Consider the following 15,291-nt stretch of genomic DNA (forward strand, 5'->3'; position numbering starts at 1 on the left):
AGATGCCTGTCACCTCGAGTGCTAGTGATACGAGGCCGTTGGGATCCAGCACGGCGTTCCGTATTACCCTCCTGAACCCACCGATTCCATATTCTGCTAATAGTCACTGGATCTTGACCAACGCGAGCAGCAATGTCGCGATACGATAAACCGCAATCGCGATAGGCTACAAGCCGACTGTTATCAAAGTCGGTAACGTGATGCTACGCATTTCTCTTCCTTACGCGAGGCATCACAACAACGTTTCACCAGGCAACGCCGGTCAACTGCTGTTTGTGTATGAGAAATCGGTTGGAAACTTTCCTCGTGTCTGCACGTTGTAGGTGTCGCCATCGGCGTCAACCTTGTGTGAATGCTCTGAAAAGCTAATCATTCCCGCATCATAGCATCTTCTTCCTGTCGGTTACATTTCGCGTCTGTAGCACGTCATCTTCTTGGTGTAGCAATTTTAATGGCCAGTAGGGTATTATCTGCACACCTACACGGTATTATGTGCCATATACAATACTTTCTTTTTATAGTTGGTATTAGCAAAAGACTGATTTGTAATTAGAAAGCAGAGATACTCTCAATTACCCGTTTGAAGAGAATACACTTTACTATTTTTTGTAGTCCGTTCTTTATTCTTCTTCCCCTGGCCGCTGGCTGAAATAGATTCAAATTTCTTAAACTCTTGAAACATAATGTTATTACATTCAAGGGCGCGTGTAACTTTCTTAGAAACGATTACCTTTCCATTCCTGCCGTTTCATATAATATAATTGTTTAATTTTTCGGCCGTTTTAAATAAGTCGGTGGAAGATTGTTTGGTAATTCAACGATCGAGTGCTTTGTGCTTTCTATCACTGATTCATTCTTGACACACTCAGCTCCAGTCTATTACTATAATACGACAATCTCGCTTGGTGTTCACGTAAATTGTAGATTTAGTTGAATCACTGATGCTTAGCGGCCTGATCATATCTGTATACATGCCGACCGGAGTGGCCGAGCGGCTCTAGGCGCTACAGTCTGGAACCGCGTGACCGCTACGGTCGCAGGTTCGAATCCTGTCTCGGGCATGGATGTGTGTGATGTCTTTAGGTTAGTTGGGTTTAAGTAGTTCTAAGTTCTAGGGGACTGATGACCTCAGACGTCAAGTCCCATACTGCACAGAGCAATTTCATATCTGTATACATGCTGATGGATCCAAAATTCCGCAAGACGAGTGTACTGGATGTGTTTTCCTATGCCCTGAGATCCAGATAAATAAAGCCTGCAAATTGCTTACAGGCGCTTCAGTTTTTACGGCTGAGACTTTGGCAGTTTTGGAGACAACTGAGATTGCATCTTCAGCTTCCTTCTCAAAGATATCAATCGCGTCTGACTCCCAGAGAGTTGTTAAAAATATTCAGTACCGAAGATGGAACAAAACAACCAACCGTTATATTTTGGCTGTGGTACTGGAAAAAATTTGCTGTAAACGGAGAGGGCATGCAATCATTCTGCTGTGAGTGCATTCCCACCCTGGCATCTGCTGTGACGAGGAAGTCGACGTCTTAGCGAAGCAAGCCGCTTCTAGAGGAACTGTTCTCGGTTTGAAATTATTATACGCAGACTACGTAAGTGAAGTCAAGAGCGCGGAAAACAGCATTAGCAAGAGATGTGGAATGTGTCGCAACAAACTTAAGATGGATGCCATGCGGCATTAGAACCTCAAATTCCTACAAGGCGTGGTATACGTGGACGCATTCGAAACGTTGTACGATTTCCAGCATCATTGCCTCTGCTTTAACCGTCCTCGCTTCCTGTACATCTCTATGGATTCCACTGCACGTGAGTGCGCTCCCGAGTCATAAGCTGATGTATGCCACATCTTGTTTTCGTGCTCCAAATGTGACAATGGACAATCAGAGCTCCCGAAAACTCTGATGACTATGGGTTACCTCCGCACTCAAACAGCGTTTTCTCTTTTGCTTTCCAAAGGCATTCGCCTGCATAAAGTGACTGTCAAATTTCTTAAGCATGTAGGGGAAAATCTGTAGGACTCATATATTCACTTATCTGTACCACTTATTATCAAATTTTAGAAGCAGTGTGAGCTCTAAAAGGAATCCGTAACTAATTTCAGTTACACGATAAATCAGGCAAATCTAAAGGCCGTAAATTCAACCAAATACCTAGGAATTAGAATTACGAAAAACTTAAATTGGAAGGAACACATAGAAAATGTTGTGGGGAAGGCTAACCAGAGACTGCGTTTTATTGGCAGAACACTTACGAAAAGTAACAGATCTGCTAACGAGCCTGCCTACACTACGCCTGTCCGTCCTCTTTTACAATACAGCTGCGCGTTGTGGGATCCTTACCAGGTAGGATTGACAGAGTACATCGAAAAAGTTGGGCAGCACGTTTTGTATTATCGCGAAATGTGCGAGAGAGTGTCACTGAAATGATACAGGATTTGGGATGGACATCATTAAAAGAAGGGCATTTTTCGTTGCGACGGAATCTTCTCACGAAATTCCAATCACCAACTTTCTCCTCCGAATGCGAAAATATTTTGTTGATGCTGACCTACATAGTAAGAAACGATCACCAAGATATATTAAGGGAAATAAGAGCTCGTACGGAGAGATATTAAGTGTTCCTTCTTCCCACGCGCTATACGAGATCGGAATAATAGAGAATTGTGAAGTTGGTTCGATGAACCCTCTGCCAGGCACTTAAATGTGATTTGCAGAGTATCCATGTAGATGTAGATGTAAATGAACTGGCAACGTAAACGTATGTAGTTTACTTGTCATTCTGTTTCGTGACACATTTATCGTAAAAACAAGAAAAAGAAAGTGACGGCTCCACCTTTCAATTCTGTAAATATGTATTTATGTATTTTCTCCGTAGAGCTACCTGTTCTATGCAAACATGTGTTCTCGATAGCTCAATAGAGCACAAACACTTGAGGTCGAACAAAACAAAAAAAGAAACAAATTGTTTCTTGATTGCAATACGAACCTGTAGCTATTAAAACAAAGGCCGATAATTGCCACTGTGTGTACGAGACGCTCAGTGAATTTACGAGGTCCAACGTAACCAATCAATGGCAACACCCAATACTGAACACTGGCCTGATGCAATTACTTAATAGTGATGGGTATTTAATGGAAATGGAAATGAAGTCCCATGCTTCTTTACAGAGCGTAGGGGAAAGATGCGGGAGACCCGCACCGCCTAACTAGGCAAGGTCCTAATGGAGGTTTGCAAAAACAGACATAATGTCTTATGGGATAACGCACACATGACCTCTGTCTCTGGCTGCTGTGTCTACAGTCTCTGAGACTCAGTTCCAAACAATCCATTCCTCACGCCTTCCTGCTCTCGTCGGCAACTGCTAGGCTAGTGGCAAGAAGTGGTGGCAGCACTGACTGAGATCTGAGGGGATGCGTAGGGAGGGGAGAAGGAGCAGGAATGAGAGGTAGCAGGGAAGCAGAGCACGTACTCAGCTCACTCAGCCAGCGACGATGCATGACACCTCAGTAAACAAGTACTGGCCCAAAAACGAGAATTTTCCATTGCTTTTTTTCAAATTTCTCTGATATATCCCGGATTTTCCTGACGTTTTGAAATTCCCTGAATATTCCCTGATTTCCTGAACCTGTGGCAACCCAAATGAGTAACATTTTGGGAAAAAATGCTGGTTGGTTTGAAGGGGTTTATTCTGTTTGAGATGACTCATTACGTTGTAAGATCCTATAACAGACTGACGTCACAGCTCTCGGACAGTCATATCGTGGATCGCTCCTGCTACCCTTCTCGTAGACGGGTGCGACCTGTTTCTCGCAGTTGCAGGATACCGGCACATGTTCACACGGCACTGCTCTGTATCACCTGAGTGGCTGCAGCAGGGCGCACTCACCAGAGTCCAGCGAGACCTCGCTGAGCAGCATCCACTGGTCGGCGAAGCGCAGGTGCAGCCGCAGGAAGCGCGCCACGCGCTGCTGCAGCGAGATGCTGACGTTGACGGCCGGCTCGCCGGGCGGGGGGGCGACGCGCCGCGTCAGCGCCGCCTGGTAGTGCCGCCCGTCCAGGCTCAGGTACACTGACACCTCAGAGAACACCTGCACACAGCCACAAAACTGGCTCACACCTTGGAGAACACCTGCACAGGCACACAGTGGGCTCACACCTTGGAGAACACCTGCAAGGGTACACAGTGGGCTCACACCTTGGAGAACACCTGCTCAGGCGCACAGTGGGCTCAAACCTTGGAGAACACGAACACCTGCACAGGTACACAGTGGGCTCACACCTTGGAGAACACCTGCAAGGGTACACAGTGGGCTCACACCTTGGAGAACACCTGCACAGGCACACAGTGGGCTCACACCTTGGAGAACATGAACACCTGCACAGGCACAGAGTGGGCTCACACCTTGGAGAACACCTGTAAGGGTACACAGTGGGCTCACACCTTGGAGAACACCTGCAAGGGCACACAGCAAGCTCACACCTTGGAGAACACCTGCACAACCACACAGTGGCCTCAGGCTTTGGAGAACACCTGCACAGTCACACAGCCAGCTCACACCTTGGAAAACACCTGCACAGTCATACAGCTGGCTCACACCTTGTAGAACACCTGCAAGGGCACACAGTGGGCTCCCACGTTGGAGAACACTTGCACAAGCACACAGTGGGCTCACACCTTGGAGAACACATGAACAGGCACACATTCGGCTCACACCTCGGAGAACACCTGTACAGGCACACAGCCAGCTCACTGCAGTGGCGCCTCGTTTCGCACACAGAGAAATGGTCATCTCTTATTATGATGTGCTAAACAAAGCACCTTTTTCTACTGACTGTCTCATTCGAAAATAGTCCACAAGCAGACTATGTGTAGGGAAATGATATTTATGGAATACTTCGCTAGTACTTGTAGCAACATAGACATATTAAACACTGAGACACACATTGTCGGAGTTTGACAATAATATCTGCTCAGCATTTCTTTGTGAGCTGGCTTTCGGCTTTCTAGACCACCATCAGTGAACTTAAGACTAAACAACGTATTCACACCACACAAGCAAGAGTTCCTAGTTGTTCAAATACTGCTTTTTCCAAAGATATATTGAAAGGAGTCTACTGGGGTACACTTGTATGTGGCACCCGAATATGTTAATAATACTAAGGTAAACTAAAATGAAGTTATTATATTATGGACGATGTATGTCTCTGATAGGCTTTAAGTAGCGGACTGCTGACTGTGCAGGACAGCAGAACTGAAGACACTGCTTCTAGTCTATTTGTAGTGTTGCAGTAAGATAGCGCTTGGCGCACAGTAGTGGGTAGCTGTCTGTGAGCGAAAGAGGATGGAGTAGGCAGTTTTTGTGGTGTGTTCTGTGAAGCCACCAAGTGTCAGATTATAATGTAGGAAGTACGAGTATATGCATTGTTTGAGATATGAATCTGGAAGAAGTCTTCACGCAAGCAAGGTAAAGACGTTAAATATTTATGACTCTCGTTTTGCCAGCACATTAGTGTAGATGAGTTGTTGATAATTTGTAATTCTTGAGTAAACGCACAATGTACGGAAACTGATTTGATGTGAAGGCTAATAAGATATTTCCCATTTGTAATGTGTCTAAGATTTGCTAACACAGGTATTTGTAGAATGAGATTTTCACTCTGCAGCGGAGTGTGCGCTGATATGAAACTTCCTGGCAGATTAAAACTGTATGCCGGACCGAGACTCGAACTAGGGACCTTTAACTTTGGCGGGCAAGTGCTCTACCAACTGTGCTCAGTTGGTAGAGCACTTGTCAGCGGAAGGCAAAGGTCCCGAGTTCGAGTCTCGGTCTGGCACACAGTTTTAATCTGCCAGGAAGTTTCAGGTATTTGTAATTTGTTGACTTGTATTTATGAATTTGTAGGCCGGTGGTTGTGGCCGAGCGGTTCTAGGCGCGTCAGTCTGGAACCGCGGGACCGCTACGGTCGCAGGTTCTAATCCTGCCTCGGGTATGGATGTGTTTGATGTCCTTAGGTTAGTTAGGTTTAAGTAGTTCTAAGTTCTTGGGGACTGATGACCTGAAATGTTAAGTCCCATAGTGCTCAGAGCCATTTGAGCAATTGCTTTTTCACTGGGGTCAGATTATTCTTGCTGTACAAATCTCATTGTTTGTGAATCAATTAGTAAAAAGGGTGCAATTTTTCTGAGTAATGTAATTTCAATTGTCAGACATTTTGAAAAGCCAAACTTAACTTGAAATACAGTTTCAGTAAAAAGTCAGAGTTAATAATTCACCAAAATCAGTACCAGGTCATACGGTTTTCAAAGACGTTGGATTTTTCTTAAATGTTTTCATTTATCATCCAAAAGAATTTCATGTACATTTCAAAGTATTATGCCCAGAACTGCACACCGCTGAACCTGTAGCTAGTATATTTCATTTTTTTTCATGAGAGACCTGAATGTATCGCGTTCCACTGTTGCTGCTTTAGAGATAGGACAATTTAATTTACTTGTTATGTGCACAGGGTCCAAAGTTATCAGTTTTGAACAGGGCCAGAGGTTTCTATGCCTAAGGAGCTGAATGTATTTTTAAGTGACTGTATTTCTTTATTAGTTTTGGGAGTTGCATTGCCCAATCAATTCGTATAAAGTGTTTGCTAACTATAACACTGAGTAAGTACACCTTTTGCAGTTACAACACGCTACACGATAACTCGAGTTTTGTATGCATCCTCAGTTCAGGCATTCATTCAACGTAGTCAAGAGGTTACTATTTAAAGAACGTTACAATATGGTAATTTGAAGGTTATACAACCCAAAACCGAATGATTGTCTGAGCTAACCATATCGTACTACAGTTGGTCTACTCTTTTGGCCTATACAGGGAGTGGGAGCAAATAGTGAAACACGAGAAACACAACACATCACCACGCCTAATACGATGTAGGAAAACCGGTGGCATTCGAAACAGCTTCGAGTAGTCTCTAAATACAGGTCCTGCGAGGTCTTCAAGTAAACCTCAGACCACTATTCATGCGAAACATTGGCAAGTTCAGGTAGCGATGATGCGGGCAGCGATCACCCATCCTCCTCTCCAAACTACACCATAAATGCTCAATAATGTTGAGAGCTGTTGACTGCAGTCTCCAGGGAAGAACCAACAAGTCATCCTGGATGATGCGAGCTGTGTGAACAGGGGCCCCGACATACGGGAAAGCAGCATCAGTACTGGAGAACAAACACGGTACCACGGGATGGGCCTGAACAGCCAAAATCGTCGCATAATCCTTGACAGTAATGCGAACTTGCAGGGCACCTTTGGGGCTCATGGTACACCACGACATGGCTGCCGAAATCATCGCCCAACCACCGCCAGGTTTCGCCCTTCGGACGTAAACTTGGCCAGAAGTCTGAAACAGCGTGAAGCAAGTCTCATCCGACCAACTAAAATTCTTCCATTACCCCAAACAGCAGGTTTAATATCGTGGTCACCACTTTTTTCTGTTCTGGTCATTCGCATCTCTGACTGAAAAAAGCTGGACATTTGTGGCAAGGTCTTATGGGACCATACGGCTGAGGTCATCGGTTCCTAAGCTAACACACAACTTAATATAACTTAAACTAACTTACGCTAAGGACAACACGCACACCCAGGGCCAAGGGGTGACTCGAACCTCCGACTAGGACAGCCGCGCGAACCGTGACAAGTCGGCCTAGTGCACGCGGCTACCCCGCGCGGCTGACTTGTAGTTTTGCATTTCCGACTTACAGTTTTGCATTTCGAGCTCGCCCTGCAATTACCATGTTACAGAGCTCCATTTGTGACGTTTTGGCGCTGAGAGGCTTCGCGAATGCGACATTCACTTTCGCAGCAACTTTTGCAACTGTCCTCTTATTTTTCGTCACAATCCTCTCCAAAAACAGTCTCTCGAGATCACTCAACACACACTTTTTCCAAAAACAGACATAATGTCTTATGGGATAACAGCAATCAGTGATTTTATAATGTTGCTTAAAATCCGTCTTGATTGCAAAATTTTTTTTATTATTATTCATATGACCGGTTTCGGTTCATTCAGACGTAGATTATGTGACGTAGCATGTGAAAATTGCTGGATTTGGACGGGTTACTCCTGTAACTGAAATATCAGATCTGAAGATGGTTCTGAATGAACCGAAACCGGTCATATGAATAATAATAAAAAATTTTTTTGCAATCAAGACGGATTTTAAGCAACACACTTTTTCGGCTTTCCCTGTACGCGGTACAAACCTTCGATACAGTGCCTCTTGAAACATTCAAGCTTCAGCTGCGTTACGGAAGCATCAACCAACAATTTGCCGACATTGCAATTCGCTTCGCTCCGAACTGATTCACTCACAACCACTCACAACACTGTTGTGACCACGACTGACATTTGCGAAGTACTGAGGACACTGCAGAGCCGCCATGTGTGGTCAAATGGGACAGAACAACCTGCAGGCTTTGCTAGCGTCTGCACTTACGTTTAAGTACGCATTTATGCCGGAGTTTCCGTATTTTTGTCCGAACGCTGTATATTCATATATTTTTAATATTTGCATACAATGTAAAACGTTCATTTGCGCATACCGCATTTGTGTGCATTTCAGTATCTTATGCTAGTTTTATCATTCTGCGTATAGCTTACACTCTAACTAAGAACTGTATAACGTGTCTTGTACAATGTGTCTAGCTAGTGAACCACTGTGTTTAGCGATCTGTAGTGACATCTTTAGAGCCTAAAACATTCTCTACGTCATTACATTTCTTTATTTGTACCCATGGCAGTTTTAAGTACTGCAAATTGTGCTTTTGCTATGCTCGTAGATGCATGATCTTAAAACTGGAAATAGCAGTATTTTTACAGTTGAAAACTGAAGCTAATGTGATGTGAACTGTCCTTTAAGTTTTAAATTCTATGACGATGAACTAGGAAGACGAAAGTCAGTTATGAACAAAATACAAAATAAACATTCTTGTGGTACTTTAATATTGTGTGTTTCAGTGTTTAAAATAACGAAAACTCAGGTATACCGTCACAATGTATCATCCAAGACACTTAAACGTGAGACAGGAAAATAATTGCAAGTAGATGTATCGTACTGTCTAAAATATGATGAGCACGATAGTTGTGACCTACATCAACTGGTGGGCGTAAAAAAATTTATAATCAATGTGTCTGAAAAAATTTACAATCAATTGCTCATCGGCATTATACAAATGGCAGCACGGCAGAAAAGTGGCCGCGCCAACACCTGACAAGGAAAGCGCAGACCCAGCAGGTCACCGATGTTGCTCACCTTTCGCACGACTGCAGTACACATGTAGGTACAACGAATGTTGCTCCAGTACCATGTGCTTCTCAAGCGTTGTCGAGAAATCGGCGTTCGAGGTTTTACAAGTTTGTTGACCGTCATACCACTCTGACAGGGCAACCGAGGTCTGTCAATAGTGCGTTCGACACTCGAATTTTTTTCTTTTCTTTTTTTAGTTAAGTTTCTATCACACTTTCATCGCTACAGAATCATGTTACTTCCCAAAGAAACAATAACAACAATAGTAATAATAATGATAGTTACAGTGGTACACTCGTGGCGAGCTATAGCCGACGTTTCACGGGCGATCGAAAATTTCCCGTTTGAAGTCGTTGCTGCAGCCTATTTACAACAAAATGAGACTCTCATGCGGGTTTATAAGCACCGACATGCAGGAAAGACTTTAGTCCGGCATTCGAACGGAAACGTTTCGATCGCCATTACACAATAAGGATTCATTATGACACTGAACACTTGTTTATCGATACTTTGATATTCGTATCGTGGCGGAGACATACCAGACGGTGAATAATGTGAAATTTTTCTACGACACGTCCATACAAATATCAATAAAAGTATTTTAATTTTGTCGTGATCCCTTTTCATATCTCCATTATGTATCAGCACAGTGGTTAGTATTATCATTAGTGTTCATTCCCGATTAAACATCATTCGCCGGAGCGATACAAGTGTTTGGGGAAAGTTTAGGAAAAACAAAATGCTGAGCCCGGAATCCGCAGACTTGTGGTCTGCCGCCATTGCTGGCACCGGTAACGTCGCTGCCCTACGGTCGCAGGTTCGAATCCTGCCTCGGGCATGGATGTGTGTGATGTCCTTAGGTTACTTAGGTTTAAGTAGTTCTACGTTCTAGGAGACTGATGGACTCAGATGTTAAGTCCCATAGTGCTCAGAGCAATTTGAAACATTTTGAGAAATTAGGGCTCATAGAGAGGCGTACAGACAGTCGTTTTCCCCTCGTTTTATTTGCGAGTGCTACATGAGGGGAAACGGCAAGCAGTGGTACAGGATACTCTCCGCCACGCACCTCACGATGCTTGCGTAGCAACTATGTAGTGTAGATGTACATGTAACAACTGTAACTACACTATTGGTCATTAAAATTGCTACACCAAGAAGAAATGCAGATGATAAACGGGTATTGATTGGACAAATATATTATACTAGAACTGACATGTGATTACATTTTCACGCAATTTGGGTGCATAGATCCTGAGAAATCAGTACCCAGAACCACCAACTCTGGCCATAATAACGGCCTCGATACGCCTGGGCATTGAGTCAAACAGAGCTTGGATGGCGTGTACAGGTACAGCTGCCCATGCAGCTTCAACACGATACCACAGTTCATCAAGAGTAGTGACTGGCGTATTGTGACGAGCCAGTTGCTCGGCCACCATTGACCAGACGTTTTCAATTGGTGAGAGATCTGGAGAATGTGCTGGCCAAGGCAGCAGTCGAACATTTTCTGTATCCAGAAAGGCCTGCACAGAACCTGCAACATGCGGTCGTGCATTACCCTGCTGAAATGTAGGGTTTCGCAGGGATCGAATGAAGGGTAGAGCCACGGGTCGTAACACATCTTAAATGTAACTTCCACTGTTCAAAGTGCCGACAATGCGAACAAGAAGTGACCGAGACGTGTAACAAATGGCACCCCATACCATCACGCTGGGTGATACGCCAGTATGGCGATGACGACTACACGCTTCCAATGTGCGTTCACCGCGATGTCGCCAAACACGGATGCGACCATCATCATGCTGTAAACAGAACCTGGATTCATCCGAAAAATGACGTTTTGCCATTCGTACACCCAGGTTCGTCTTCGAGTACACCATCTTAGGCGTTCCTGTCTGTGATGCAGCGTCAAGGCTAACCGCAGCCATGGTCTCCGAGCCGATGGTCCATGCTGCTGCAAACGTCGTCAAACTGTTCGTGCAGATGGTTGTTGTCTTCCAAACGTACCCATCTCTTGACTCAGGGATCGAGACGTGGCTGCACTATCCGTTACAGATACGGGGATAAGATGCCTGTCATCTTGCCTGCTAGTGATACGTCGCCGTTGGGATCCAGCACGGCGTTCCGTATTACCCTCCTGAACCCACCGATTCCATATTCTGGTAACAGCCACTGGATCTCCACCAACGCGAGCAGCAATGTCGCGATACGATAAACCTCAATCGCGATACGATGCAATCCGACCTTCATCAAAGTCGGAAATGTGATGGTACGCATTTCTCCTCCTTACACGAGGCATCACAACAACGTTCACCAGGGAACGCCGGTCAACTGCTGTTTGTGTATGAAAAATCGGTTGTAAACTTTCCTCGTGTCAGTACGTTATAGGTGGCGCCACCGGCGCCAACCTTGTGTGAATGCTCTGAGAAGCTAATCATTTGCATATCACAGCATCTTCTTCCTGTCGGTTAAATTTCGCGTCTGTAGCACGTCATCTTCGTGGTGTAGCAATTTTAATGGCGAGTAGTGTGTATAGCGCAGAGAATATGTACCACATTTCTCTCTCTTTGTTTGGAAGTAATTTAGATTACCCAAAAAAGTTAAGGCCAATAAATAATTAGGTGAACTTGTTTCGGTCCGTTCCATGCACCCAGTCTGAGTGTAATCCGTTGGAGCCTGGAGTGGGACGCTGCGTGGGTGAAGCCCGCCCCCGCACAGCAGCGGCAGCTCCGAGCCAGTTCCCGTCACGGCGCGCCCTTGTGTGCAGTTCAGGACTGGCCCTCTGGCGGGCGGGGTATTTAAGTTCCTGCAAAGTCCCCCGTCCGCCAATCGATAAAGGACTCATTGGCACTTGTTCGTCGCCAGAGGTAACAATTTCCTTTATGGCGCCCTCGCTGTTTCATTTATGCGATCGCTTCAGTGCTCTGCGGTCTTCTGCACTGCCGAAAACCATTTGCATACGTAAGTGAGAGGGCGTATCGTACGTAGACTGGGAAGTTTCACAGCTGCTGAGGAATGGCGTCTAGCGTTTTCTCAGAAAATACGAAACTGAAGTTGTAACAAACCATACTTCCCCTGACGGCAACACAAGTCTTCCCGTTTAGTTCAGAGGTCTGTATAACGATGTCACCCTTCTTTATCGTAAAGTTAACTCTGTTAACGATAACGCGCTCATCTGAGCATTTTTTGATCTGCCACCGTTTCATTTTTAGTTGTCTTGAAATCGATGATACAGTTGAGAGATGTACACGTAACTTCTCTTCTGCTGGTGGATGTTAAAGCGGGCAGAAATGTTCAAATGTGTGTGAAATCTTATGGGACTTAACTGCTAAGGTCATCAGTCCCTAAGCTTACACACTACTTAACCTAAATTATCCTAAGGACAAACACACACACCCATGCCCGAGGGAGGACTCGAACCTCCGCCGGGGCCAGCCGCACAGGCCATGACTGCAGCGCATAGACCTCTCGTCTAATCCCGCGCGGCTATCCACCTGTTAAGTATTTTATACTGATGTCGTTATACGAACAACAGAAGGAGTATTATGCAAGTTAAGGAAAAGGTTTCTTCAGTCAGTCATGCTGACATATAGGTAAAATCCATAAGACTGTCACTCTGCTGATGAGAGCAACGACGTTGTTTGAGAGAAAGTGAACTTATTACACCATTCCACAAAGCAGTAAGTATTTATGAGTAAATAAAACATTTACTACTGCTTTAATTTCCTTTTAACTGACTAGCACACCTTACAGTGTATGTGACAGAAAATTGTGTGCAGCCTTTTTCCTAGAGTTACAAGTAGGAATGGAACTAAGAGGTTTGTATAGCCCGTCAGTTTTAAATTTGATTGCAGATTAGTACAACGAGTTAGGAAAGGGAGGTCCAGATTGATTGTCGCATAAAACTGAAGCTAATGTCAAGATTTGAACGGTTGATTTGCTGTAATTGTGGTGTAGGGACTGAATAAGAAAGAATTAAGGGAAGAAAACTAGCGTGAAAGTTCATCAGACTGTCGTCGAGGAATGGGGCAGGTGCTGATTAATGTTTGTGACTACGAGACACCACCTGGTGTGAGCCACAGTACGGTGGCCCCTGATTCCTTCCCCCCCCCCCCCCCCGCCCACACACACACACACCGCCGGCCAGGTTGGGGTAGGGGGGAAGAGGGATGGCGATGCGAGGGCACACAGCAGCCCCGACTCTTTACCGCAGTGCTGCCACGATGACGACTGCTGTGTGCCAATATGAAAGCAGAGGCGACACACGCAGAAACGTTGGTAGCGCTCGGAGACAAGTTGATGCGTTCCGAATAGAGTCGATTTTCTTTGTTATTTGCAGCACCAGTAAAAAAAAAATGGCCATGTTATAGTGGGAAACGGTGTATAAATGGGACTGCCTCTGGCAGATATGACAGATGAGATGCAAAGGAGCTGTCTGTGTCAGTTGATGATGTTTGGTTTGTGGGGCGCTCAACTGCGCGGTCATCAGCGCCCGTACAAACTCCCAATTATTACACACTCCAATTTTTTTCACAGTCCAATCTAGCCACTGTCACGAATGATGATGAAATGATTAGGACAACACAAACACTCAGTCCCCAGGCAGAGAAAATCCCGAACTCGGGACCACGTGATGCAGAGGCAGCAACGGTAGCCACCAAACCACGAGCTCCGGACCGCCTGTGTCACCTTGCAGAAGCTTTTGAACACAGTTTGAGTACAGTTATCGAAACACGTAAAAGCACAGGATCTTATCGAATTTTCGAGATGAGTAATGCTGTAAAATGATATACACTCCTGGAAACTGAAATAAGAACACCGTGAATTCATTGTCCCAGGAAGGGGAAACTTTATTGACACATTCCTGGGGTCAGATACATCACATGATCACACTGACAGAACCACAGGCACTTAGACACAGGCAACAGAGCATGCACAATGTCGGCACTAGTACAGTGTATATCCACCTTTCGCAGCAATGCAGGCTGCTATTCTCCCATGGAGACGATCGTAGAGATGCTGGATGTAGTCCTGTGGAACGGCTTGCCATGCCATTACCACCTGGCGCCTCAGTTGGACCAGCGTTCGTGCTGGACGTGCAGACCGCGTGAGACGACGCTTCATCCAGTCCCAAACATGCTCAATGGGGGACAGATCCGGAGATCTTGCTGGCCAGGGTAGTTGACTTACACCTTCTAGAGCACGTTGGGTGGCACGGGATACATGCGGACGTGCATTGTCCTGTTGGAACAGCAAGTTCCCTTGCCGGTCTAGGAATGGTAGAACGATGGGTTCGATGACGGTTTGGATGTACCGTGCACTGTTCAGTGTCCCCTCGACGATCACCAGTGGTGTACGGCCAGTGTAGGAGATCGCTCCCCACACCATGATGCCGGGTGTTGGCCCTGTGTGCCTCGGTCGTATGCAGTCCTGATTGTGGCGCTCACCTGCACGGCGCCAAACACGCATACGACCATCATTGGCACCAAGGCAGAAGCGACTCTCATCGCTGAAGACGACACGTCTCCATTCGTCCCTCCATTCACGCCTGTCGCGACACCACTGGAGGCGGGCTGCACGATGTTGGGGCGTGAGCGGAAGACTGCCTAACGGTGTGCGGGACCGTAGCCCAGCTTCATGGAGACGGTTGCGAATGGTCCTCGCCGATACCCCAGGAGCAACAGTGTCCCTAATTTGCTGGGAAGTGGCGGTGCGGTCCCCTACGGCACTGCGTAGGATCCTACGGTCTTGGCGTGCATCCGTGCGTCGCTGCGGTCCGGTCCCAGGTCGACGGGCACGTGCACCTTCCGCCGACCACTGGCGACAACATCGATGTACTGTGGAGACCTCACGCCCCACGTGTTGAGCAATTCGGCGGTACGTCCACCCGGCCTCCCGCATGCCCACTATACTCCCTCGCTCAAAGTCTGTCAACTGCACATACGGTTCACGTCCACGCTGTCGTGGCATGCTACCAGTGTTTA

At 46.0% G+C, this 15,291-nt stretch overlaps 1 protein-coding gene across 1 annotated transcript in view; it reads right to left on the minus strand.

The window, feature by feature from the left end:
* Positions 1-15,291, minus strand: part of LOC126187727 (discoidin domain-containing receptor 2-like) — a 302,696-nt gene that overhangs the window by 128,932 nt on the left and 158,473 nt on the right. Inside the window, exon 7 of the mRNA XM_049928973.1 lies at positions 3,896-4,097. Within this exon, the coding sequence (XP_049784930.1) occupies positions 3,896-4,097 (202 nt within the window). The remainder of the gene's footprint in view (positions 1-3,895; positions 4,098-15,291) is intronic.

This window comes from Schistocerca cancellata, chromosome 5, assembly GCF_023864275.1.
Source record: "Schistocerca cancellata isolate TAMUIC-IGC-003103 chromosome 5, iqSchCanc2.1, whole genome shotgun sequence".
In the NCBI taxonomy this organism is placed as follows: Eukaryota; Metazoa; Arthropoda; class Insecta; order Orthoptera; family Acrididae; genus Schistocerca; species Schistocerca cancellata.